Source organism: Nelusetta ayraudi, unplaced genomic scaffold, assembly GCF_046127955.1.
Source record: "Nelusetta ayraudi isolate G7.1 ecotype Tasmania unplaced genomic scaffold, CSIRO-AGI_Nayr_v1 ptg000128l, whole genome shotgun sequence".
NCBI classification, from domain to species: domain Eukaryota; kingdom Metazoa; phylum Chordata; class Actinopteri; order Tetraodontiformes; family Monacanthidae; genus Nelusetta; species Nelusetta ayraudi.
In genome coordinates, this window is record NW_027466178.1 from 208,592 (window position 1) to 234,726 (window position 26,135).

The 26,135-nt window shown below is 46.4% G+C and overlaps 1 protein-coding gene across 1 annotated transcript; it reads left to right on the forward strand.

The window, feature by feature from the left end:
• The first annotated feature begins 536 nt into the window (after positions 1 to 536).
• Positions 537 to 20,847, forward strand: LOC142904503 (SH3 and cysteine-rich domain-containing protein 2-like). Its single transcript, XM_076050654.1, has 11 exons — positions 537 to 930; positions 9,678 to 10,053; positions 11,238 to 11,332; positions 15,924 to 16,008; positions 16,186 to 16,298; positions 16,420 to 16,483; positions 17,384 to 17,439; positions 17,569 to 17,657; positions 18,209 to 18,260; positions 19,430 to 19,567; positions 19,818 to 20,847. The coding sequence occupies exons 1-11, from the start codon at positions 847 to 849 to the stop codon at positions 19,914 to 19,916; spliced, it is 1,251 nt and encodes a 416-aa protein (XP_075906769.1). The 5' UTR covers positions 537 to 846; the 3' UTR covers positions 19,917 to 20,847.
• The last annotated feature ends 5,288 nt before the right edge of the window (positions 20,848 to 26,135 follow it).

A 26,135-nucleotide genomic window follows, 5' to 3' on the forward strand; every position in this document is an offset into this window, starting at 1 on the left:
CAAGGACAGTGCATGCGCTGTCCGTGGTGCTGATTCAGCCACCTCGCCTGCTGCTGCTGTATCCGCTGGGGGAAAATGCTCATAATGCATTTTATCTCTGGGATTTTTTTTTTTGTTTTATCATCAATTTTTTGGTGCAGCACTCAAGCTTTATCGTGACTATTACAAGGATCAGAATCACCGCCTGCCCCTTAGTTCATCGCACATCAGAGTTCAGGACCTGTGCAGGTAAAGGTAAAAAGACAAAATCCTTCTCCGTTTATAAATCATCACGAAAAACATTTGCTGAAAGCTCAGTGTTGATTTGCCAACGCAATTTTACACAAAAAAGGGGGGTGATGTTCAGGGAAGGTGGGGTTGGGGTTCTAAAATCCACTCCTAATAATCCCCTCCCCCCTGCTGTCGTCATCACCTGTCGGCCAGTGAGGACGCGGCGCATGGGTGCCTTTGTGTCTCGGCGGCCAATCGGAGCGAGCGGAGCGCTTTATCACGGCGAAATCAAAGTTGTTGTAAGAGCGCATGAGTGCGCGCGAAGAGCGGCGGACGAACCGGCTGCTGCCGCGAGGAGACGCCGTGGCGGAGAACCGGACGCACGGGCGACAACCGGGCGCGACGTCAGTGGCCGCGCGCTGCTCCAATTTAAGAGTCACTTAAAAAAAAATAATAATAATAACAAGAAGAAGAAACAAACACACGCTGTGAATATTGTGATATTGTGGCGACAGGATGCCTCGAGCCCTGAAGTGGCTCTGCTTCTGTGGATGAGACCTGCACCGCGGACGGACTCAGCCGCGTGTTTTTGTGTTGTGCATGTGTTGTGAGAGGAGCATCTCGTGAGCACCCGACATGACGGAGATCAGCGAGAAGGAGAACGAGCCGCAGAACCTGCACCGGCCGCAGGCGACAGTTCCCAGCCAGCCCGAGTCCAAGGTAAACAACCACCGCAGCGTCTCTCTCTCTCTCTCTCTCTCTCTCTCTCTCTCTCTCTCTCTCTCTCTCTCTCCCTGTCTCTATGATTTCTGCCCATTTCTATCCAAAAACACAACGTGCGTGTTGCGTTGCGCTGCTCGTGCAGGTGCTCGGGTTGATCAATTCGCCGGCTAATGCGCCGCCTGACAAGCGAGGCTAATTCTGTACGAGCTCTTACATAAGAAGTCAAAGCTTCTTTAATTCTTGTCAACTATAGTCTGACCCCGGAGTTGGAGGGCACAGATTACATGAGGGGGCGTAAGGTTGGGGGAGGTGGGAGTGTGTTGTAAGGGGGGGGGGGGCATGCAGCAACTGAACCGGTGAAGGATGGTTTTGATTTTCATTCCATTGTCTTCCTGCTGGAGGCAGAAAGCAGCAGACAAGAAGGATGGTTTCTCGGTTGACGAAGGCTAAATTTAAGGCACCCCCCCCCCCCCCCAAACCCTCCACAATCCTTTTTTCAAATGTATGCTCAAACATCCGAGCAGGTGTGTTGTTGAACCTGTCTTCCATCTTACAAGAAGAAACTTTTGCTGCAAAGAAATGAGGCAGAGCTGCGGTCTCCCAACTCTTTTTCATCTCTAAATCTCTAATGAGCACTTCTGGGTCCTTTGGCTGCAGCAGTCGGCAAGATCACAGTGATTAACTTTATTAATTACATATTTTTTCATTTGTTCTCGCTTAGTTCCTACCACTACTCACCATGTTCACTTGTTTTTTGTTTTTGCTGAATCAGGTATCTTGCAAAAAATGATCACGCCACCAAAAGAAGCTGTCAGTGTGACACAGGATGAGTTGGGGATAAATGCAATTTCAGAAACCTGTTCCATAACTAAAATGTTCATAAGAATGTTTTAAAAAGTTTAATATGAGGCTGTGCTGCGTCATTCATAGTGGAAAATTATATCTTGCATCAATTTAGTATCTTAAAACATACAAGGGTCCACACATTTCCAACCTGCAGGAATCCTTTAAATTCTCAGCTAATGAACCCCTTTTTTGACTGAGTTTCTGCAACAAAGAGACGAGGAGCCGGCGCAATAAATTCCTTCTTCCTCTCTGCTTTGACCCAGATTCCCATCATTGCTTTTATTTCTCATCTCTTCCCCCCCCTAAAATAATCCCAGTGCCTTTAATTGCAGCGATGATCTGGGCAACAAATTGCACCGGCGCTGACGTTTGTCGGCCATCGCCGTGGGGACCCAGACGCCACCACAGTCCTCTTGTTTGACTGCACACCACAACGACACAATGGACGGTGTGTGCGGGAGGGCGATGACGGGTCAGGCCCGCCGTGGATTTATGAGCCAATCAGCCGGCAGATGTTTGCTATGTCTCGCTAAGAGCTAAGAGGCCACAATTCACACAAACGAGCATCCAGACAAAACAGAGCTGGGAGGCAACAAACCTCTGGAGCGGCAGAGAAGAGATGGAAGAAGGGAGGGGTGACAAGAAAAAAGGAGAGGATGAGGGATAATAAGAAAAAAGGAGGGAAGGATGACAAGTCAAGAAAAAAGGAGGGATGGTTGACTAAAAGTGAAGGAAAGGATGATGAGGAAAAAGGGAGGGAAGGATGATAAGATAAGAAGAGGAGAGAAGGATGATAAGACAAGAAAAAGGAGGGAAGGATGACAAGTAAAGTGAGAAAAGGATAATGAGAAAAAAGTAGGTAAGGATGATGATGATAAAAGAGGAGGGAAGGATGACAAGACAAGAAAAAGGAGGGAAGGATGACAAGAAAAGTGGAGGAAAAATGTGTCACAAACTGAAGGTCTAAAAATAGCTGCAACTTCTTCCTTCTTCACTTCTGTCTGCTCCACAACAGCGTTCAGACTCGTCTTTTCCTCCTCTTCCTCCTCCTCCTCCTCGGCTGCTCTTGCTGCCTCCCTCTCTGCCATCCTTCCCTCTTTGTTGTCCTCTCATCGAGCTCTCTCTCCTTCATCTCTCAGTTCACTGTCTCCACTGTCCCTCGGCTCTGCCGGTGTTTATTACGCCTGCCGGGTTTCTCAAGAGCGCTTCTAATCGCGGCTGTGAGAGACGCTGAAGAGGGGTTTTTTTCCACCTCGTCCGCCTACAGCTGAGGTGACGGCTGCGGCGACGTTGCCGTGTAATCACTCATCAACCGCGGTGCTCAGATGGGTTTCCGTGAGTGCCGTACAGACGGGGGCATCGTCGATGTTTGATGGACAAAGCGGCACTCAAAGGAAGCTACAGGTTTCAAAAAGTGCCTTTTTCTTTTTTTGCTCACCGTGAAAAGTTGGAATCGATCGGGACGTGACCCTCTGACCAGCAGTATGTTTAGCTGAAGGTATCTTGAGGAGTTTTAACATGTAGTCCTCTTGAAAAGAACTGAACTCAATCCTCTTAAAGTGGACCAAGAGAATAGGGACACAGTTCTCTCTCCGGCCCACATCCGCTCCGACGGGGTCTCTTCCTGTTCACACTACCGTCGTGTTTTTGAGCACACCTGTACCTGGAGCGAACCATGTCTCATGTCACATGTCTGAGTTCGCTTTGAAGGCTGAAAGTGTGAAAACAGCCTCAGTCAGTCGTCCCCTGTGGAGCAATTTGTTGTACAGCCAGCGGAGGGACACGTAAAAGCACGTAGTCAAACATCAATAGGTATGACTAGCAAGAAAAGGAGCTTGCAACAACTAAAACAGCAACTCAGCAAAAATGTCTGTCTAATGTCTCATATCTGCTGCAACCATTTAAAATCCAGTGCCAGCAGGTTGGTTAGAGCACCAGTGAGTTCACCATTAGTTCACCAGTAGGGGGCCGCTTTTAGGTCAACAACATGGCAAGTTTTTGAGATCAGGCTTCATTGCAGCCTCACTTTGCCCACTTTTCGAGCTCTGTTTTGCAAATCCAGAGGTCGTCATCCAAAAAAAACTAAAGAACATGTTTAGCCCTCTGTTTGCAGCCTCGCCGTCCTCAGAGGGCTCAACTTTGGCTCCCTTGTTAAAGTCTGATGCTTTGTCGGACCTCCTACTTGTTAGGAAGCAGACAAAGTGGAGGCAGTTTGGGGGCGGAGCCAACAACTGGCAGGGGGTGTGGTCAGCCGAGGTGTCGCTGCTGATTTTGGTTGCACTAGTTTTTGGTTTTTCAAATAGTTTTTGAAAAGTGAAGCGAGCAACCTAACTTTCTTTATAAGGGCGCAAGGACAGTCAGTTGCTGTGCGTTTCAGGCTGTAGAGACACGTAGCTAGAAAACACTGGCAAAGCCATTCAGGCAGAAAATAAGGTCTTTAAAAATCCCAAACTGGAAACGTTTCAAAATCCATTCGCATAAAACTTAATATTGAGGCTTTAAGCGCTGATGACGCTATTTGGCACCGCATCGTCCAGATCCGCAGGGCCTTCGCTCGCCCTGCCACTCTCTCTCTCTCAGCCAACACACTCAGCCAACTATACAAGGTGTGTTGATGCCACTTCTAACCTTCCACACTGGCTGAGTCTGCCTCACATCCCCTCAATCTGCAGCTCTTCCCACCCAGCAGCAACTTCTTCCCCTCCATCCTTCCACCAATCCATCACCAAATCAAATAAAGGAAATCTAACTTTATTTAGAAAGCACTTTTCATACAAAGAAAATACAATGGAAAGTGCTTTAGCAAAAAAACAAAAAAACAAATGCGTACCGGAAATGCAACAGCTATTAAAAACACACCAACTCCACTCAAACACATAAACCCACATTCATCCATCATCCATCCATCCATCCATCCACCCACCCACCCACCCACCTGTCCACTCAATTTACCTTTCCCTCCTCTGTTAGAGCAGCACATCCCCCAGTAACTGAGGACCAAAGGCTCTTTTTCATCTGTTCAACCTCTTCTTCACCCCTCTTGTTACCACACTGTTGTAGTTTAACTTCCGCAGTGGTGACATTTAATTTTTTCACCAAATTCCAAAGTCGGTTGGTTACTAAGAGTCTTTAACGGGAGCTTTTTTTTGACTCGGTGTCTTTGTTATTATCTCGTGTGGGTGAAGTTTCTGCAGAAAGCGTCTTTTGTCTCATCTGGTTTGTGGCTCGGCCGGCGCTGTTAGCTGACCGACGCTTCACTTTAGCTCCGAGCTGTCTGAGAGACGCTGATAAGGTTGTGTCTCTCCGGGCCAGAGCCAGTTGATTTATACGACTGACCTTTTGGATGAGAACTGTGGTCGGTGCTGAATGCAGATACACAGACAGTGACAGGGAGACGCTCGGAATGAACACGCACGCGTGAAACAGGACGACGTTCCTTCTCCAACATTTCCAGACTTTGTAAAATCACTTAACCCTGAAATTGAAACTTGTACATTTTATTCCTCACATGGAAATGTTGCAAAAACGTGTCTATGCATCAGTGAGGTAGTAATTTGCATGATTTTAAACGGGCGGAGGTTTCACAAAACTGCTACGGAAGCAGGAGGTGAATGATTATGCTGGAAATAATGGGAATAACTCTGGAACAGAGGGATGCGATGGAGAGAACCAAGAAGACGCTGCAGTCTCAACAGCAGTGAGTGCAGTTGTTGCTGTGGAAATAAACCTGTGAAACTCTGCCGCCATGCTTCTTGCAAAAACATTGATTTCGGAAGTGGGTTTTATCAACCTTGCCCCCCTCAGCTCACTAACCGTCGATCCCCCTCCGTACCAAAGGTTGACCCAGAGCACTTTGTTTGAGGAGTAAGTCGCTGAATCACTGTCCTTGATTGGGTTGTGCAGTGCTGCTGACCCAGCAGATGCCCCGTGCTCGGGGCTGGAGAGGCGTCTGCAGGGAATTAAGACGGACCCGGTGGTCTTTTGTTCGCTACTGACCCCCGAGAGTCACCCAAGGTCTGTTTGACTCTCAGTGGCAGGACACTCACCTTGACAGTAAGATTGGAAAATACACCCAATGAACATGCAAATAATTAATGATGAAGATCTGCTCAAAGGGGCAAAACTCAATTTTCATCATTGTCAGATTGAAGGTAATAGAATTGCCATCTTTAGCTCTATAGGTGTTTTTTTTTCAGCTGTGGTAGAGCGTCACATCACGCATCCTCTCACGCACCTGCTGATGTTGAGCCCTTTTTATTCTCTTGTGTACAAAATGTTAGCTATGTAAATTGTAAATAGGGAGAAGTGCTGCGACTTCAGAAAACACATGCAAATAGCATGAAACGCATTCCAAATGAATGTTAACGTTAGCTAAAACAATGCTGGAAGAAACCCTAAATCCAGAGAGTCACCTTCTGTTGCCAGAACTGTTACAATGTCGTGTTTCCAAGGGGGCAACTATCGGTGACGGACCTGCATCCGACATCACTGGTTTGATTTTATTTTAACCAGGGTTCGATGAGTGAAATGAAACAAAAGCTAGATGGGTGCGGAGGCAGGTCCCTCTGGATACTTCATATATTTGTATTCATACAGTAACCAACAAAATTATAAAATTAACCAGAAATATTTTGTTTTCAAGTCTCTAAATTTTAATCCCATGTTTTCATCTGTGGAGATGACAACATCAGACAGAATGATATAATAATAATGCTTCTGGTTGCACTTGATCCCATTAACTGGTTGGACTTGGACATGTTGGTGTTTCTGCAGTCCAGGCAGGCAGCCAGTGATCCTGCAGTCTGAGCAGGCAGGATGATCACACATCATTAAGAAAACTGTGTCAAATAGGAGCCAGAATTGAATTTCCTTTTTCCGTGATTTTTAAAAGATAAGCCTGTTCCTGGAACTTTAATTGCCTCGATGTAATATCCATCCGGCTGTGACATGATGCGGTTCACACATTTGAAAACTAATGACAGAATCTGAGCACAACAGAAATACGTTAAACAAGTCGTAGCAGCTGAACTCTGAGGCTTGAAAAGAATTCCATCATTCCTGCCTCAACACAAGGACCAGGTCCAAAACTCAGTTGCTGCACTTTGGCTTCTGACCGTTTTTTCAAAAGCCAGCTTGGCTGATTGAAACAAGTCAGTGATGAGTAATAAATCACATAAGTCTTTTGTCGTTGTTGTTTTCTATCCTTTGTGATGTGATGTGATGACATCTCGTCCTCAATCCGAAATAAGGGATTTTATGCAAAAAGGCTCTGTGCCCAGAAATTCCCACAGCCTGCTCGTCGTCTCTGCCGGGAGACTAAAGGACGACGACGGTCACGCGTTGACCCCAAAGGAGCGTTTGCTGCGCGATGAAAATTCAATTCCCCCCCGACCTGGAAAAAAACTGAGCTGCGGCGGCGGCGGCGGTGGCGGCGGCGTCAGCCGGGTGGTCGCGGCAGCGGTGGTGATGACTTTCCTGCCTTTCATCGGCATTTGCACATAATCATTTATTTATCCCCGCACGCTTCACAACAGGCTATTTATAGCCAACCTTCGCCAAACATCTCTGCCAACAGCTGAGGAGCGAGGCAGAGCCAGCGTCTGCCGCTGTTCCGACCGTCGGTGTGACGGAGGTGCGGCAGAGACGGGGCCCCGGTGCATTGTAGGGAATTTCACAAACAAGGCCGTTTGTGCTGGTTTTTGTGTTGTTTCTCTCATTTGTTCCCCTTTTTAGCTTTCCCTCCCTTTATGTTGAGCTGTTGGTTTCTTATTCAGCAGCTCACCGTCTGTTCCAATGCACTACACTGCACCTGCGCCGTGTGATGCGTTAATTGCCATCCGAAGTTCAGAGTGTGACTGGCTCCCCAGATCTGTCGTCCACAAATAGACTCTTCAAAACCTCCCAAAGAGACACAGAAGCACCGAGGACAAACACAGACACTTGCACACGTCGTAACTTTATTCAGCTTCTTTTAATTCAACACCTGTGTTTTTTCAAAACCGGCCAAGATTCACTGCCACAAAACCATGTGAGTTCCTAATAGAACAAAGTTGTGTTGTGCCCTTAAGAAACCTCAAGAAGCTGCTGCATTGTGATATATTCCGAACGTTTCTTTGGTTTTAATTTTTGTAAAAACTCTAAAAAGGTATACAAGTATTGATTGACATTCACATATGGCCCGTTTTTTGTTTTTTTTTTAAAGTTAAAGACGGTGTTCCGTTTCCCCCTGAAAGTGACGCACAGCAAGCGCAGCTGTCGCCACACAGAAGATTAACATTGTCGGACAAGTTAAGAATCTAATAGAGGGCAACATCCATTACCGGGATGGGACGGCGGCCTGGCCAAGAAAGAACCATTAAGGGAAGCTTTTGACTCAGCTCCCTCTAGGAAACATTAACGAGAGGCACTCACTAATGAGTCAACAGAGAGTTCACTTTTCATCACTCAAACTAATTGGCATGGGCAACTCCGTGGCTTAAAAGAGAGAAAAAGGAGAAGAAAAAAAAAGGCGAAGCAACTGGATCCTCATCGATCGATCGAAGGCGGCGACGCGGTGGCTTTCGTAGTTCCAGGGTTCGGCAAGGACGAGGAGGAAGATATGATGGGGGCGTAAAAGTTTTCTCAGTTTTTTTTTTGTCACTTTCCACAAGCGATGCTGTTTACATGGTAAACCTCAAAGCAGACAAATTGGCTCAATTAATTCTGCGCCTGTTTGAAGTATGAGGCCAGACGGGGGTTAACAAAACAATCTCCTCAACCCAGGCGCTAACGGTGGCGGCTAATGAGCCTTGTATAACTCGAGAGAGCTGGTGGTGGAGGTGGTGGGGTGTGTGTGTGTGTGTGTGGCGGTGCTCATCAGGCAGGTGGATCTGTCTCATCTCTCTGCTGCCCTCCTCCTCCAGGCTGTGATAGTCGGCTACTATCACTTTGCCGCTCTTTTGCCGACAGACGCGGGCTGGAGAAAAAAAAAAGGCTGAGTGGAAGATAAACACAGCATTTTTCCGCGCATCGCCGACTGCATCGAGTGCTGAGGCTCAGCGCCGCTCAATAAATCTAATCAAACGTGAATTTTAAGAAGTATTGACCGGTGGATGCGCAAGGGACGGCACTTTGGTGATGTTGGGAGGAGGGAGGAGGCGGTGTGGGTGATGGGTTGGGGGGCAAAAAGCTGAGAAAAAGCTGAAATTGTAAGGTCAGAGGGGCAGGGCAAGAGCAGTTAGGGGGCGGAGCTCAGTCTTTTTTTTTTTTTAATGGAATATATTTAAGGAAATATGCATTTGAAGGTATTTTAAAGTGTGTTTCAGTCATGTTTCAGTCAAGACATAGACATTAAAGTCAGTCAAATAGCAAACATTTTGACTGGTGGGCCACGATGGGTTCCAAAATGTGACAGAGAGGGGCCGGAGCAGGAGCGGATGGATGGAGTGTTTTGGTGACCTACCTCATAGGAGAAAAAAATATATATCATGGGATCTGTAGACAATATGTCCCTGCTACAGGGGAAGAAGAGGACCTTTAAAATAAAACCCTGTGAACTGTGGCTCAAGTAAGAGAGCGGAAGCTAAAGCTAGCTCAGCTCGGCAGCTGATAGAGCCTCTCCATCGAGATAAGCTTCTTACTTCCTGTGTTCTGTTTTCTTCTGCGGTGTTTCGGGCGACTTGCACCTTAATGCTCTCATCAGAACTCAGTTCTGGCTTCCTAGACCAAGTGGACAGGATGATACAGGAAAAAGATTTCAGATTTGGAAACCCTGAGAAGAACAAAGCGAGTGTTTTGTGTTTTGTGTGACGGATGGAGGACGGATTAGAAACAAAGCAGGTGTCGCCCTGAAACAGAATCACGTTCCTCCTCTGACAAAAAAAAAAACAACACTATTCCCCCCCCCCCTTGTCCTGCAGCTACAGCGGCTGAAGCGCTCGCTGTCCTTCAAGTCGGTCATGCGCAGCAAGAGCGTGGACAACTTCTTCCAGCGCAGCAACGGCGAGCCCCGCCTCCCCTCGGCCGTCATCGCTGCGCCCCCCACCCAGCAGCAGCAGCCCTCCCCTCCCCCCTTCTCCGAGTGCCCTCCGGCCTACGAGCGCTCGCCGAGCGGCAGCCCCGACCTGTCGCCGTCGTCGCACTCGCCCTCAGTCAGCCCCTCGCCGCCGGTGGCCTCCAGGGCCCCGCCCAAGTCTCAGGCCCCGCCCCCTGTGCAGCCGCTCAAGACTCACTGCTTCCAGGAGCACGTCTTCCGCAGGCCCGCCAGCTGCCAGCGATGCAAACACATGATCCAAGGTGAGTCGCTGGTTTTGTAGTTTTGCACTTAAAAGTCCAGTTTGTAAGATTTGGCTTGATTTACAATTTCTATATTGGTAAAAGCCCAAAAATAATCCCCCTAAAAACATTCTTAAAAGCTTGTACTTTGAGTGCAATAAAAATCATTTGATTTTCCCATACTTAAAATGGATCTCATGTATCTATAAGAACACACATAAAGCAGTAACGGTCTTGCTCCCAGTTAGCTGCCATCTTGCACCGACATATTTCTAAGGAAGCCTGGTGTGGACAATCCAGATTGCCTGACAGCACGTGTTGTATTTAGGGTGAACGCTCACGTCCTCAAATAAACCAACAAAGAAGAAGGTGGACGAGGTATCCAGGTTTGTGTGCGCAGGCCACCGTAGTTCACGGACAAGCTCAGGAGCGACGGGGGGCGTGGAAGAGCGATGCCAAAATGTAACCACCTGATGTTGCTGTTTCTTCTCAAAATCTCCCAATATTACACACCTAACCTATAATGAGTAAAGACTATAGGCTGCTTTTTGTTGTTGTTGTTATCCACAAGTCTGGACGACCTCATAAAAGGTTTCTTTTGCTTTTTAACTGGAAGAGTGAAAGGGGATTTAGTCTGAATGCTAAACTTGCTTTGAACGTCGTTCAGGTCTATTTATTGACGGCAAGATTTTCCCATTCAATGTATTGACCTGCTGACCTGAGCCGACCCTGTTTACGTGCCCCCCAGGCTGTCGTCTTATTCCGTTCTTAATTGGTCAGCTTCATCCAGTCAAGGCCCCGTTTCTCTAACAATTTACTGTATGTTTCCAATCTGTCAGTTGACTCCACCCTCTTTTGCTTCATGTCTTTTTTTTCATTTACTCAGTCTTATTTGTGGAACCCAGCCGTGCCCTTTGTGATGTCAAAAATGGCATCTCACTGATTCCTCTCCCAGGTTGATGATCAAAAGCCCAGCCAAGTGTTGGCTGTGACAACTTCTTTTTAGCAGGACGCTGAAAACAGAGGGCTAAATATGTTGTTTTCAGCACATCTAGAAGGTTTTTTTGTGTGAGCTGCAGCTCCACTGGGTTCAAGGATGAAAAGTGAAGGTCCAGTATGTCCTCAAAGAACATACACCTGCAGCCTGTAGTTTGTATGGGATTTAAATTCATGTTTCAGTTGTTTTTTTTTTTATGTTTTTGCAGGAAACTCGAAGCAGGGGCTGCGCTGCAAAGCCTGTAAGCTGGCGGCCCACCTCTGGTGCTCTGCAGAGCTCTCACAGCAGCCCTGCAACGGAAAGGTAAGAGCGCTCGCAGTGCTACTGCTCCTGCTTGAAGGGGGCCAGGGTGGGGTTTTAAATATTAAACTGACTGTAGAACCACCAACCTTTAGCACATCAGTGACAGAAATATCCTGTAGCCGCCCGGCTCGTCATGCACTGGAGTTTATGTTTTCTCACAACGAACAAAAATACTTCTTTTTTTTCATTTGTTTGTTTGTTTGCATTCTGTAAGTGTGCTAATTAAACCTCCAGCATTCTGCAGGGCAGAGACTTACCCAGGATGCATCGTGTCAGCAGAATTAGACAGCAACTGGATGCTGTAATTGTCTCTGTCAGTCACTTGGCACAGCCTTCAGGCCAGCTAATATGCTTAGTCTCAAAGCCCCTTTCTTGTTAAAGGAGGATGAAGCCCCATTTCTTTCTTTTCCAAACCAGCAGAGACAAAAAGTTAAAGGTTGGAAAATGCACTGCATTGGCAGTGGTTTTGATTCCCCCCCCACCCATCTTATTCAGTCGAATAAGACACTGAGAAACATGTGAAAGGGCTGCAGCGAGAGAAAATAATCTCCACACTATAAATGCCAGCAGGAGAAAAGCAGCAGCTGATGACACTGATAAAGTTTCAGCTACCACGTCTCCACATTTCTTCACTCTCTCTTTTTTTTTTTTTTTTTTGTCCTTGATGTCCTCACATGCTGCCGTCCCTCTCGCACAACGCTTCATCTCTGCGCTTCATCTCTCTCTGGTCCGGATGCTGCATTTCCTTCCTGCCCTCTTGACTCTGCGAGAAAATCAATATCTCCTCGTACCAGCTGGCCGCACTAATTCACTGTGAAATTCAGTGTTTTTGAGGCACACACAATCCCTAGAGGATGCGACACAGCAGCCTCTCGCCAAGCCTTTGGCTGCGGCGGCGGCAGTGGCGGCCTCCTGCTCCATCACTGCACACTCATCGAAGCAAGGATTAGGCATTTTATGGAGCTGGATGCAGACAGAGGCTACATTGACTGGGTCTTCACCCAAGCGGCTGCCTCTGACGCTTTGGTTTGCCAATGGAGTGTTGTCAATGGGTACTAGGTATCATTTCTGATTTCTTAATATCTAAGTTGGTGTCGTAAAAGCGTTTTGCATTACGCAACAATTCACCTCAACGAGAGGGCAAAATGTACTGTTGCAACCATGGAGTCTGGGAAAAACTGGGCATGGCATTTGACATTCATTGACAGAGTAAAGTCCAAAAGCAGATTTTTGTTGTTGTTTCCTTGTTGTCGACTAAATAACTGCAAACTTGGTAACTGTCAACTGCCAAAGTAGGGATTATGGTCCCGATCCGACTTCATGGTCAGTCAGTTTGGTGCCAACACACGTTTTATGATAATGCAAAAGTGCAATTAGTAAATTATCATAAAATGACATCATATCAGGGGAATGATTGGTTTACTACTGTGTGCCACATTAGGGTGCAAAACCCAAAAAGTTTTTTTTTTTTTTTTTTACAATCTCTCTCTCTCTCTCTCTCTCTCATGTTTCAAGTAGGTCTGAACTTTGCAAGTAATTTAGAATGTTTTAGTAAACTTTGAGCAAAGGTGGCTTTTGAGGTGAAACCTGACAAGCCAATCAATTACCTTAAATTAACATGGGTCACAGATATTCCTAAAAAAAAAAAAAAAAAAAGCCTGAATCGTGCCGACGCAGCACATCCATCCAAGATAGAGTTTATGCAAAGCAGTGTAATTAAGAAATTCTAAAATAAAGAATATTGATGACTGCGCTTCCTCTGGCTCGCTTGCCGCCCATTTGCTGAGTATGCCCAGTGCTCTTAAAAAAAGAAGAAGCAGACGGTAACGACTTTAGAGCAAGACAACATCAGGCTCATCAATCTTCAGCAGACCTGCAGATGTTTAACAGTTTGATTAAAGTGAGGGGGCCCAGAGAGAGGTGTCCTCTGATTCCAACACACACACACACACACACACACACACACACACACACACACCCTCGACAACATGAACATCCATTGAGTTTGAACCTTGGTGGTTTGGGAAAACAAGGACTTGGAACATGAATCAGGTCCCAACTTGACTAAAACTCCGCTTTGATCTTTGATTACTTCTTCTTGTGTGTCTCCAATGAGCAACGTGTGAAATCCATTGATTTTATATGAAGATGGGCAGAGTCATTGGTGATGTCACTCACAAGTTTATTGGCCCTTTTTACTCTAAATTAGACCAAATCAAACAAAACAGACATTAGATTTCCTGATTTTCTTTATTTCATTTTATTTTTTTGCCGTTGTTTTTAACGATTTAGACCAAGAGAAATATTGTTACCAGTTTGTAACGCTGTGTCATTTTAAGTCATTTCAGTCTTTTTGCAACCAACTACGGCAGTCTCTGCTGGCCAACAGATAGAACGCAGGTTTTTGGCACTTGGGCGTCGGTCTCCTTTTTGAAACTGGAAGCTCCACCCTTCTTTTTATCCAGTCGATCCTGAGATCTCAGTCGCTCAGTCCGATCTGACGGCTGGAGAGCAGAAAAGAGAGATTTGTCTGAACTGCCCTCAGTTCTTAGTGTGTCACTTTGTTTTAATTTGGAGCAGCGGCAGCAACGGAGGTGAAGTCAGTATCCACTCATTAATTAGCATAAGCTGACAGCGAGTCGAGCGCCACCGCCGCAGGTTTATTTTCAGAGACGTATTTAATGTTTCCCTTTTTTTCACTTACAACTCTCAAAGCCCAGCTGTCTCGTGTATTTTGTAATAATCAAATCATGTTCTCATGACTGGAGATCAAATAACCTTTTTTAATTTATTAATTTTTTTATCCGAATCAAATGGCTGAAGAGTTTTGCCTTTGCACTTAACCGCTGTAATCAGTTCTAGTCGAGAGGTGAAGTTTGTGTTTCTTGATTCCAGTCACTCAGACGCCACTTGTTTTGGTTCCTCTACATCAACACATTCCTCTCCTTCGACAGCTAAATGTACAAAATATTACACGTCACGCTTCCTTCTGTCACCGACACATTTCTTTTCTCCCCCTTCTGTGGTTTTTAAAATAAAACACGTCAAAGATTACAAGGACACTTTCCTGATGTTGCGCTATACTCCAGACACACTGAGATGAAACAAACTGTTTCTATTCGCGGTGCGCGGGACACATTCATCACAGGCTCCCATCAGCGGTAGAACGTTTGTTTTGTTGCTTTCATCCCGCGGACCGACGGCCAGCGCTGCACTTAACATTGTTTTTTCTGCTAAATAAAGACACAATCAGATATCTGAGCTGCGCAGTACCAGATCTGCACCACTTTTCAAACTTGTAAGTGGCGCCACCACACACACACACACACACACACACACACACACACACTCAGTGATGGAGGGCCGCACTGATTCGATCCTCACACCAGCGCCTCCCCTCGAGTGTATCGTGTCCATTTGTTCTTGTTTCACTGGGGTTTCCGAACGCTCCTCCCCTCCTCCCGGCTCCATTAGCTGGTTTCTTCCTTTCTACGCGGTCAAGTAATTCCATTTATGCCAATGTTACCTGAGAACAGAAAAGCCGGGAGAATATCGATGTTCTCTCTTCACTCCAGCTCCGGGGTGGCTGCTGGTAAACTGAGCCTTCCAGCTTTTCAGCGGCTGAATCATTCTGGGCGCGGCGTGAACAGACTGGCTATAAAGGTTCTGAGGTCCAGCGTTGCTTTAAGCGTTGTTGTATCGTCACATAATTGAACAGTTAACTTAATAGTGGTTACATTTTTTCTCTTAAGGGAGATCCATGATTCATGTAACGGATCAATGAATCGCCCCTTCCTCCCTGCCTTGAACCTTAGCACCACTCTGTTTTCCTGACAGCGTGTCAATAAAGAACAACCAGAGGGAAATGGACAGAGCTCAGTGCTAACACTGAAAAAGCCCGTTAGGATGAACAATTAGCAAAAAATAATTGTTTTGCAGTATAAGCGGCACATAACTGTGACATCTAGTGGTGGGATAATATTGTGGAGAGCCGCTTTAACATTATTGCATAAAACTTTCAACTGAATTTATACCTGTACTTATATTTTCCTATAACTGTAACCCCTGCAGTCACATAAACTGGTACATTGCCTTTAATTATCTGTGGCAGTGAACGGTGTTGGTCTCCCTCCCTTGAAAGTCATAACTCTTCAAACACACAATCTAACAGCTCCAAAATGCACAAGTGGACAAATAGTGACCTGCACCCTCACCACGCTATCAAGTAATAATGAAACATTACAAGACAAGAACTGTGTTCCAGACACAGCTGCTGGATGCTGCTGAGTTTCAAACAGGCCCGTTCAGTGCAGCCTCTTCCCTCATTGACACACAAAAGGTATAAAGGTTCTGAGGTTCAGAGCCACAAACCAAGTCAATTCCCACAGTGCTGTTTGAGGTGTCATTGCCCTCACAACCCCCCCCCCCTTAAAAGCCTCCTCATAACAACAGCCACTGATAATTAAAGTGAGTGTATCAACTATGGCATTGGGTCCATCTGTGTAACCAAATTGTTCCCTCTCCTCCACATTTCACTGATCTCTTCTTCTTTCTGTCCTTGGTCTTTTTCTTTATTCCTCTTTTTTTTTAGAGAAGTGCTTTCAAGAGGAACTTCAGCTCTCCTCTGCTCACGAGTGAGACGCTTGATGTGGTCAAAGAAGCTCCTGCCGCGCAGGGTACATGACCGACAACCTCTACACACACACACACAGACACACAGACACACGTGTAATCTCACAATGACAAATCGCCGGGTCTCTGGCCTTGGCGGCTACTGCAGGCGTGTGTAGGTGTTTGTGTGTGAGAATGTATTGTTGCGATAAAACTGTCTTCCCTTCCTGGCTGTGTGTTAGAGGCCGCTAACGTCATCGTGGACCCGGTGTACGAGGCGCTGCGCTACGGGACGTCGCTGGCTCAGATGAGTCGCTCCAGCTTCGGCAGTATTTCAGAGTCGCCGTGTCACAAGGTAGGAAAGTGTCGCAAGAAACCCAATGGGGTGACGCCTCCGCCTGGGCCATTTGCTCATGCCGACACTAATCACAGCAAGCATCATGGAAGTCAGCGTGCTTATCACCTTATCACCACAGGCGGAGAAGCTGCAGGAGAAACTGGAAAACCAGCCGATCGCCGAGGAGGAGCAAATCCCAGGAAGTGAGTCACAATGTTTGGCCTACCTGAAGGTTGGCAAAGTGCATAGACTGTGATGAGTGGTGGACAGAGGGTGTGCGGATGGAACATCTTGGTTGGAGAAATTGTATTTTATTGTCCTATCTAATAAGAAAATTAGACAAAAAATTGGCACGCATGCAAAAACACCTGAGCTAAAAGACAGAAGGAATTCTTTACCTCTAAGAGCTTAAAATTCCTTTTTCCTACGTTCTGCACTTCCGTCTTTATCATGTAAAGGCCATTTGATGTGGAAATCTTTCAAAGCCATTTAAGAATATAGAATAACACTCTAAGAACAACTCTAACCTCACATCCATCTAAGCCATCTTGAAAGCCTCCAATCTGAAGTGTTTTCAGATTATTTTAGCACGCCGTAACCACTCAGTGTCCTTTCAGTCATGAGGAAATAAAAGTAAAAATAATTTACTGATTGGTCAGCTTTGAACGTGACCAATCACTCCTCCCCAGAGTAACACTGCCAACTAATCCAACTGATTTAGGCTGAAGCGTTCATCCAGCCAGCATCCAGCAAGACTTTGCAGAGCGTCCGAATAAAACTGGGTGTGTTTTCTTTTTCCCGTCTGGCTGCAGAGAGAAATGATGTAATCCTCAATTCTTTGCACAGTGTCGCATGTTCCCCGCACAGGAACGTCATGGGGGAAATGTCAGTTGAGATACAGTATATACGCACACTGTGTGTGTCTGTGTGTGTGTGCACTTGTGTGTTTAACCTCTCTGCCTTCACTCCCAGGGGGCGGGATCATCTGTTTGCGCCGCTGCCGCTTCACCGTCGGGTGACCTCGGCCTCAACCTTCCGTTCATGTGTGTTCATCGCCATCTGATTCGCTCTCCTTTTCTTTCCCCCATCCCCCGTCCTTCCAGTGCTCACCCCGCCTGAGAGCGAGAAGGCAGATTCAGAGGACAGGGTCAGTCTGAAGGTTCGTAGTGGTCGTCTCTTCTGGCAAAAAAAAAAAAGCCCTCTGTCAGGATCTTTATCTTCTTACTTCTGGGCATGGGAAGGCTGAACCTTTAACTGACCTTTCCTCTTATGCACCTTCCTCCACCAGACCCCCAATAGGGTCGAGGTTCACTCCATCCATACCTATGTGGCTCTTTACAAATTTCTGCCTCAGGAGAAGAACGACTTGGAGCTCAGGTAAGTGACAACAGTTTGGTTTTTTACCTGGGACGACGGCATGAAAAAAAATTGTGTCACCTAGTGATCAGATTTGAGATTGTATCACTCATTGGCCCATCCTCAATCCTCCCAAGCTTTCCAGTAAACTATGGTGGCTTTCACAAGTCATAAAGCCTTTTGATTTCTCCATCTAATTTTGAGTCAGTACACGTTACGATCGTTTGTTGGCGCAGTTTGCAAAAACTTCAAGTCGTAGCCGCACACGACAGCCGTTATCGCAATGTTTTTTTTTCTCTCACACTGACACACATGCTGCCGCTGCCAGCATCGTATTTATTGGTGGTATATTAAGCTTTTACCAATTAATCATGTCAAATTTTACTCCTTCACTGACCGGCCATTCCTCCAGGATGACTGTAGAAGTTTGTTTCTGATGTCCAAAAAAATCAAATCAGCAGGTTTCCCACATTCCTGAAGTATTTGGCAGGATGTCGTACATCTAATTTGGGAAGGGGAAGAGTGAAACACTCGAAGCCGAGCTTTCTCACCAATGCAACTTCTGTCTCCAGGCCCGGCGACCGTGTCCAAGTCACAGATGACTCCAATGAGGACTGGTGGAAGGTAAAGCAATGAAGAAATAACCTCACTGTGAACCCTTCCCCCTGCTATGTCTTTTTTATTGAGCCTAAGCAGATTAGGTATTATTGCAAGAAAGTACCCGGGTTAATTTTAAGTAGGCAGGTCTTTTAAGCCCCTTTTTTAGTTGTACAGTCGCTAAATCAGCTGAAGCTGAAAGAGGAGCCACCCGTCAACATTAGGATTATAGGGTTGGTGGATGAGCTTGAAGGACTCCGAGTGCTAACTGTCGTTAGCGCACCTATTTAGCGCTGTGGGGGAAAGAGGAGGATTGGCTGATACATTTTCTCCACCGTTCACACAAAACAGCAGCGTACCATTTGAGGTAACACAAACCCATGTCCATTCTAGAGCAGTCTTGTGAGTACAAATTCACAGTATTTCACCAAATAAATCTGAAAACAATATCATTATTACACATACATTAATGATACTAACTCAATGAAAGTCATTTTTCTGTATCAAAACTTCAATTCCTTTCAGCCTCCGACTCACGACCTGCTGTCACACTGTGCACATGCGCGTGCTAAACTGTCAACACTCGGGGCAGGAAGAGTTTGCTGTGTCTGCCTCGGTGTATTTATGCTGGATTTCTGGGGATCAGGGTTTCACACATGCCTCTTGATCTCATGCTACAGTCGCTAAAAAGGAAACAAAAACGTGCCGTTGTTTTGTTTCTCTATGTTCATAGTTCAAGTTTAGTTTAGTTCTTTTTTCTGTGTGCGTTCTGTGTGTGTGCTTTAGGCAAACAAATGAAGAAAAAGGAAAAAACGGCACCTATTGTGACGCTCAACCACAGGCTGCAAGCATGCTTGTTTGGCCTGTTTGTTTGTATAGACGCAAGACCTTGCTTAATTGAAATCACTGCGGCTTAATCTGCTGAGGAGGGATTTGAATCGGAAATCGGACAAAGTCGTCGCCGTCGTCGCGGAGTTATGACGGCACGGGGAAGAGTGGAGTTCATTTTTGCAGCCACTCAGAAAAGGACACATCTATTAATATCCACCAGTGATTAACAGTCAGTGTGTGTGTGTGTGTGTGTGTGTGTGTGTGTGTGTGTGTGTGTGTGTGTGTGTGTGTGTGTGTGTGTGTGTGTGTGTGTGTGTGTGTGTGTGTGTGTGTGTGTGTGTGTGTGTGTGTGTGTGTTTGGCCAGGGGAAAAGCAGGGACAAAGTGGGACTGTTCCCGGCCAACTTTGTGCAGCGCGTCCGCCCCGGCGAGCGGGTGTGGAAGGTCACCGCTGGTTTCCACGGCAACCGAGACAAAGGCCAGATGAGCGTGAAAGAGGCCCAGGTGAGCGTGCCTGGCCAACACCCACAGTTGCTGTCTCTCGCAAGCGCGCGCACACACACACACACACAATGCAATGTATGTAAATTGATGCAGAAAACTGCTGAGATCACGGCATACTAATGGCTTCCAACGCAGCCGAGGGTTGTTTTTTTTTTTTCCCCACTCACACAAATATTTTTCTCACTCGCATCTGAATGTCACACGCTCCTCCCACCCCCGCCCTCCTCCCGACCTCCAACCCCCGCTGCAGATCTGCGTGGGGAAGGACGAGGAGAGCGACGGCTTCCTGCGGCTGAGCAGTGGGAAGAGGCGTGGCCTCATCCCAGCTACCTGCCTGCTGGAGATATGACGGCGCCCCCTTCGCCTCTTTGGACAAAGAAGCCGCAGCGAGACGGAGGGAATCCTCAGGACGAGAGTTTGAACCTACCTGCCTACCTGCCTCCATCCTTCCAAAAACACAGCGGGAGGGTGAATTTTTGAGAGCTGGAGTGGACAAATGACCCAGTTGCAGGCCGTTTCCCGGGCTGGGAGAGCTGGTGGGAGGGGCTTCACCCCAGAGTTCTCTCCAGCTACTCCCCTTGTAGCAACCATCAGTGGCGCGTTAGTATTTTTGTTTGTTTGTTTTTTTTTTACCTAGGCGGCGCCCCAAATGTAGCATGGTGTTGAAGAGGAACGGTGCGGAGCGAGTCTGGCTACCTCACTGGCAACTTCTCATTGGCCGCCCATCTGCGATGGAAAAAAGAGAGGAAAAACACCTTTTGGGATGTCACCATGTGTCCAAGCCCTCGTTTTGTTTTTTTTTTCTTCTTTTTGTTGTTGTTGTTTGTGTTTAGAGGTGGAAAGCAGATTAGAGGGGGAAAGGAGCCACGCCGGTTGGTGGCTTTGCCTGGAGCAGATTTTGGTCCCAGCGGCCCATTTAGAAACGAGAGCTCAGTCACCTGGCGGCTCGGCCCGACGTGTGCTCGCCGTTCCAGGTCTGTAAATGTGTCACGAAGGGATTCAGGTATTCAAAAAAAAAACAAAGTGTGACAAAAAGCAAGTCCTTTACTACAACATCATAGTCAAATGAAACACGCACGCGCACGCACGCGCACACACACACACACACACACACACACACACACACACACACACACACACACACACACACACACACACGCACACACTGCGCTGTGTGTGTGAGATTACTGTACAATCGCGCTCTTCACAGCTCTGATGTGACGAGCGCTTTGTGTGCACCATGGGGAGCTTCTCACTCACTTTGCCCTTCAGTGACACTCTCAATCCGCGCACGCACACACACACACACACACACACACACACACATACACACACACACACACACAGAGTCATGCCGCATTCCCAACCAGGCAATCAGGCAGACGGCAGCTGGCGGAGAGGCTGCAGCAGTGGATGGGATTGCAGAAAGGTGAAAATATTCAAATATATATATATATATATATGTTATATATATATACATATATGAATTTAAAGCCAGATATGACTTTGTTTCTGTAGGATAAAAAAGAACCGTGGACGCACACAGAGTGCAGTTGTTCTCGTTCCACTGTTCGTCTTGGAAAAGAAATGGATGACCTGACGTTTTGGAGGGAGAATTTAATTTTTTTTGGAAAATATTTAAAAATGAAGTTTCACATTGCAACATAGTATTTAGGGGGTAACAGTTAGGATCGTACTGTACTTTCATATCCATAATAATCACATACAATATTACCCGCTAATTTACTGACTGTATTCTAATCCAGTTTGTTGTAAACAATTTGACATTGTCATAGCAACATATTATCACATACACATAGTTTTGTCAGACAGATTATTATTATTATTGTTGTTGTTGTTGTTGCTCCCCTTTGTCTGCCGTCTGCCTGATCCCCTGTGAATGCAGCACAACACAACATTTATAGATTTAGTTCATTCTGTCCCATGTAAAAAAAACAAACCAACAATCAAAACAATGTCTATTATAATCAAACATTCATGCTCATTATATTCTCTGTGTTGTTTTACCTGTATGTAATAATCCTGTAATATTTGCTTGAATACGCCATCTGCTCGTACGCCACCGCTGGACGACTCGACACGTCGACGCACCGGCGTTCGCTCGGTGTCGTTGCGTCTTTGTCGTGTTGACTGACAACAGGTGTGAGTCATCACCTCGTCACCACAGTGACGAGCGGCCGGCATTCTTGGCAATAACTGTACATAACAATATTATTTAGAGAAAAAAAGACATAACCATGACACTGGATGTAAATAGCCTTACGAAGACGCTGAATTTCTGGGCTGTGAGCGTCTCTATGACCGACAACTAAGGGCATTAACTTCACACTTGCACCACACAGCAGATTGTTGCTTTTGAGTCCTTTGCACTGACCAGCATCCCTTCCTGTCACTCGACGTCACGCCCAGTCAGCACAAGTCCTTTCTAATATACTATGCACAACAGTTCTAGTCATCCACTTTACTTTAGTTCCCAGCCCGGCGCTTTCATTGCAGAATTTTGACCTAGGTTCTGGGGAAATTCAACCCAGCTTGAATCGAGCTGCACCGACGACTCATCCTGAACATTCCCACCACCGACTAGAACCCAGATTTGGCTCAGGATCAGTTTAAACCCAGGTGAAATCCAGCCTCTCCTCACCTCAGTGCACATGACCAGGCTAGTTCTGTCTGCATGGCTAGCTGCCCTTTGATCCTCACATATCTCAGCGCGCTCAGATGGACTGACCAATGGCGTGCTCTACTTACTCGAGAATTAATTTCTTCTTTCGCCTCCTCGGCTCTGTGCTTTGATCTGGCTGCACGACGGGCGGAATGGGCTGAAATGGGAGATTTGTCTTGACTGGAATTTATGCCATTTTCAATAAAGGCAGTATAGTAGCTTGAACTTTGTGTGGCTGTTAAATCTGTTTGTTTTTGTTTTTTTCCAGAGATATGATAAAAATGTGTTTCCACTACACTAATGTTCGACAAATAAAACTGAATTTATTGTAAAGTCCAAAATAAGACAAAACAGGTTCCATGTTATGTAGAATTCACTTCTCCAACTCTTTCTACCCACACCACAACTATTCTGTTACATTAAAGAAAAAAAAGAAAAAAAAACGGTCAAGGCACTTCTCTTGCTTGCCTCACTTTCTGAAAACACATGGTAGAGAACATGCTGTTCTGAAATCAATCCTGAATGATGTCACAAAGGGCACTCGCACGCATGTCCCGGGTCGGTGAGCACACCCTCAGCCAGGTGTTGGCCCCGCCTTCTGTTTGTGTTTGCCTCCAAATGTGTGGAAGGTTAAATAAGTTCTTACTTTTAGCAGGAAGCGTTTAACATAGGGATAAATATGTTTTTTTCTGGAGATCTGGAAGTATTTACAAATTGGATGAGGTCACATCATGTCAGTGAAGGAGCAAAGAAATGTGCATGCCCTTGGCTCAAAATCCATGGCAAAGATTTTCTTGCAATTGGCTGCATCCCCCGCAAAGATGTAGCTAAATACAAGAAATCCATTTAAAAGTCAAAGGTCAAACTGAAAGGCACCCAATGACCAATCATCAAAAACAGAGATGAAAGCAGTTTGAGCAAAAACAATAGAGAAAATTAGCTGGTGTGAGAAGCTTATAGAACCTCAAACATCAGGCCCTACGGCCTCTACGAGGACATTTCATTATCATTGTAACTGATAAGGCCACTCGTTGTTAGCCCAGCGAGTGGCTAAGTAACAGTGGACAGGAGGAGAGTGGTTAGCTAACCCAGCTAACACCACTAGCTTCACCTGGAAGCGTCCCGACCAGAATAGATGAACTAGAAGGACTAGTGGATTCATCCTGGAAGCTCACGGTTCCTCCTGAGAGTCACGCAAACTCCACTGTGAATGAGTTATACTGCTACTGCCACCTCCTGGACAGACAGCCGGGAGCTGTTAGCATCACTGAAGGACATCATAACGTATTGACCGGTTTTTATTTTTTATGCTCCATTAGGAGTGAAGTGACCACTATGTTTATGGTTCAAGCGAAGTCGGTACAGGTACAGGCCTGCAACTAAAACTGTGATGTAAACTGAAAACACGACAACTACAATAAAAAGCCCACTAGTCAACATTGGGGTGATATTGGGGATTGCAGGTTTAAAGGGTCAGGTCTATTTAAACTATTTTTTAAAGGTAGTCTCTTAGTGTGTTAATTATATCTGACCAGGCTGATGTTGCTTAGAAGAAAGACCAAGTATTAGTAGTAGTATTCGAAGTATTCTTTCCAAAGTAAAGAACTGAGGTCTCCATCTGCATATACAGTATTGATGGCAGATGGGCTACAAAAAGATAACAATAGTTCTGTCATTTTACTCGAAGCCCAAAACAGTGAAGGAGGAAAAGTAGTATGTGTTTCACCCAGTTGTGAAACACAATCTGAGCCTTGACTTTCCTCCTTAACTGCACTGAATTTGTAATTTCACACTTAAATTCACAAGCTGGTGAATCCAGAGAGGAAATATGATCCTCGGCGGACGCGGAATTAACACTCAGATTTCTCATTTGGGTTGACGGAGCAGAGCCGGCAAGGACTTCTTGTTCTTAATGACCGTAAATAATATGATTAACTCCCAATAAAATTAGCTGGCGGTGGCAGAGCTGCTGGCAGGCTGCTGGGCCGAGCTGGCAAAGACACTGTGAGCGTGTGTGCGCACATCCCCGCTGTGGTGTCGTGCGAGGAGCATTTCTCAAATCATGACCCAATTCTGTTATCAAATTGGATCAAATGTGATTTCCGTCTCTTCAGAGCGCGAGACGAGAATGTGTGTGTGTCTGGCCGCGCACCAGGCTGCTTGTACGCTCGGTAAAAACGTAGACTTCGGGAGCTCTTAGCTGACTGCGGTGCGGAAGTCTCTTTTTCACGCCAATTGACTTAGATGGATTTTTTTTTTTTTTTTTCTAAATCCCTGCACAAAAATCCTGGCAATCCGCCTCAAACGCAGTGACGTGGACGGGAGGTGTGAGGCTGAACGGCCGGCAAATCGCCTTCAGTTCTTTTACACGCCACATCCATCAACATCACCACGAGATACCAAAAGTGTTTTGTGAGGGTTCAACAGATCTGAAACTGAAGGGATGCACATCTCGGCAAAACAATGTGAAACATCTTCACTACCTGAGTGATTTGTGGCTCATTTGTGAGAATTTTCTTCCCCTCGCTATATGTTCTCCCTCATTTGTTTTACATCCTGACTAGCGTGAACAGCGAGATGGAGGAGGGGAGGGAAAAAAAAAAATGCAAAACGGGGATGGGGGTTGTTGGGGAAATCTGATCCAGAAATAGAACAGGTGATCAGGTTGGATGGGAAGCAGCGTCAGTAAAAGGTGAAGCTTTTTGCAGGGGGAAGAAAAAAACAACAAAAATTGCAGACTGTACACAACACCTGCAAACAATCTAATAATAAACAGTGGACTGACCTTCAGTGTTCATGGACAGGAGAGATTGATCTATAAAGGCCTCAGAAATGAAACCCGGCCTCAGGAAGGAGAAGGAAGGATGCATGGCGCTTCCGTCTGTCTCTCTCTCCCTCTCTCTCTCCCTCACTGTCCAGTGTATGATTGCGCAGTGCGAGGAAGGCGGAAAACCCGGAGGTAGCCGAAGCAGAGACAGGGAGAACATACAAATTGCACACGGAAAGGTCTCAGATTGGGATGGAATCCACAACCTTCTTGCTGTGAGGCGACAGACTGACCACTGCACCACCGTGTCGCCCATGGGAGTCAAACCAAGAGGACCTGTGAATATTTGATCGGTTTAATTCGACATGAACTCTCAAAACACCGACAGAAAGGAACAAGGTGTCTTCCACCTCCTCCCTCCTTCCTCCATCTCCGTCCTCCTCCTGACTCCTCCCTCCACCACCTCCCTCCCCTCCTACCTCATCCTCCTTCTCTCCTTCCGCCCCCACCTCCTCCCTTCTCTGTCCTCCTCCTCCCTCCCTACCTTCTGCTGTTGTCGTCCTCGCCGCTCCAGCTGTGTTTACTCTTTCCAGACTCCCCCTGACCGACCGTTGAAGACTGTTGGGGAAGGTGCAGGGAGAGGGCATGTTTAATGCATGGTCAGATCTCTGGCTGCTTTCTCAGGACAAACACTCTCCGGTGTCAGGGCAGCCGGCAGGGTCCAGGCCCGGGGCAGTGACAGAGAGAGGGAGAGAGGAGTCTGAACCGGAGGAGCCGCGGTGCAGATCCTCGCAGCTGATCTCAAGACAGGACGGAGAAAATAAGCCCCTCGGGGTGTCGACGCATGAAAGCCGTCTTTGAAGCGCGCCGCTGAGGGAACGGCAGATTGGAGCAATGACGTCTATGCTCATTTTTCTTTGAGAGAATCAAATTTTAAGGGGAGGCCCAGGGCTCTTTTGAATTCTTTTTTATTCTTTCCTCTCCCATCTTTCAAACACAATAAAGAAAGAGATCAAGAGAGTTTTATTTATGAGGATGGATGGATGGATTAGCCTCAAACCATTGTCACCGCGACGGGTTCCAAAATCATTCGTCTCACAAAGGGCATTATCCAGCGG

Bases quoted from the DNA above. Each gene is read 5' to 3' on its own strand.
- LOC142904503 (XM_076050654.1), top strand. From the start codon at position 847: ATGACGGAGATCAGCGAGAAGGAGAACGAGCCGCAGAACCTGCACCGG. The intron at 17,440-17,568 runs GTTCGTAGTGGT...TTCCTCCACCAG, and splicing joins AGGACAGGGTCAGTCTGAAG to ACCCCCAATAGGGTCGAGGT. The intron at 17,658-18,208 runs GTAAGTGACAAC...TTCTGTCTCCAG, and splicing joins AAGAACGACTTGGAGCTCAG to GCCCGGCGACCGTGTCCAAG.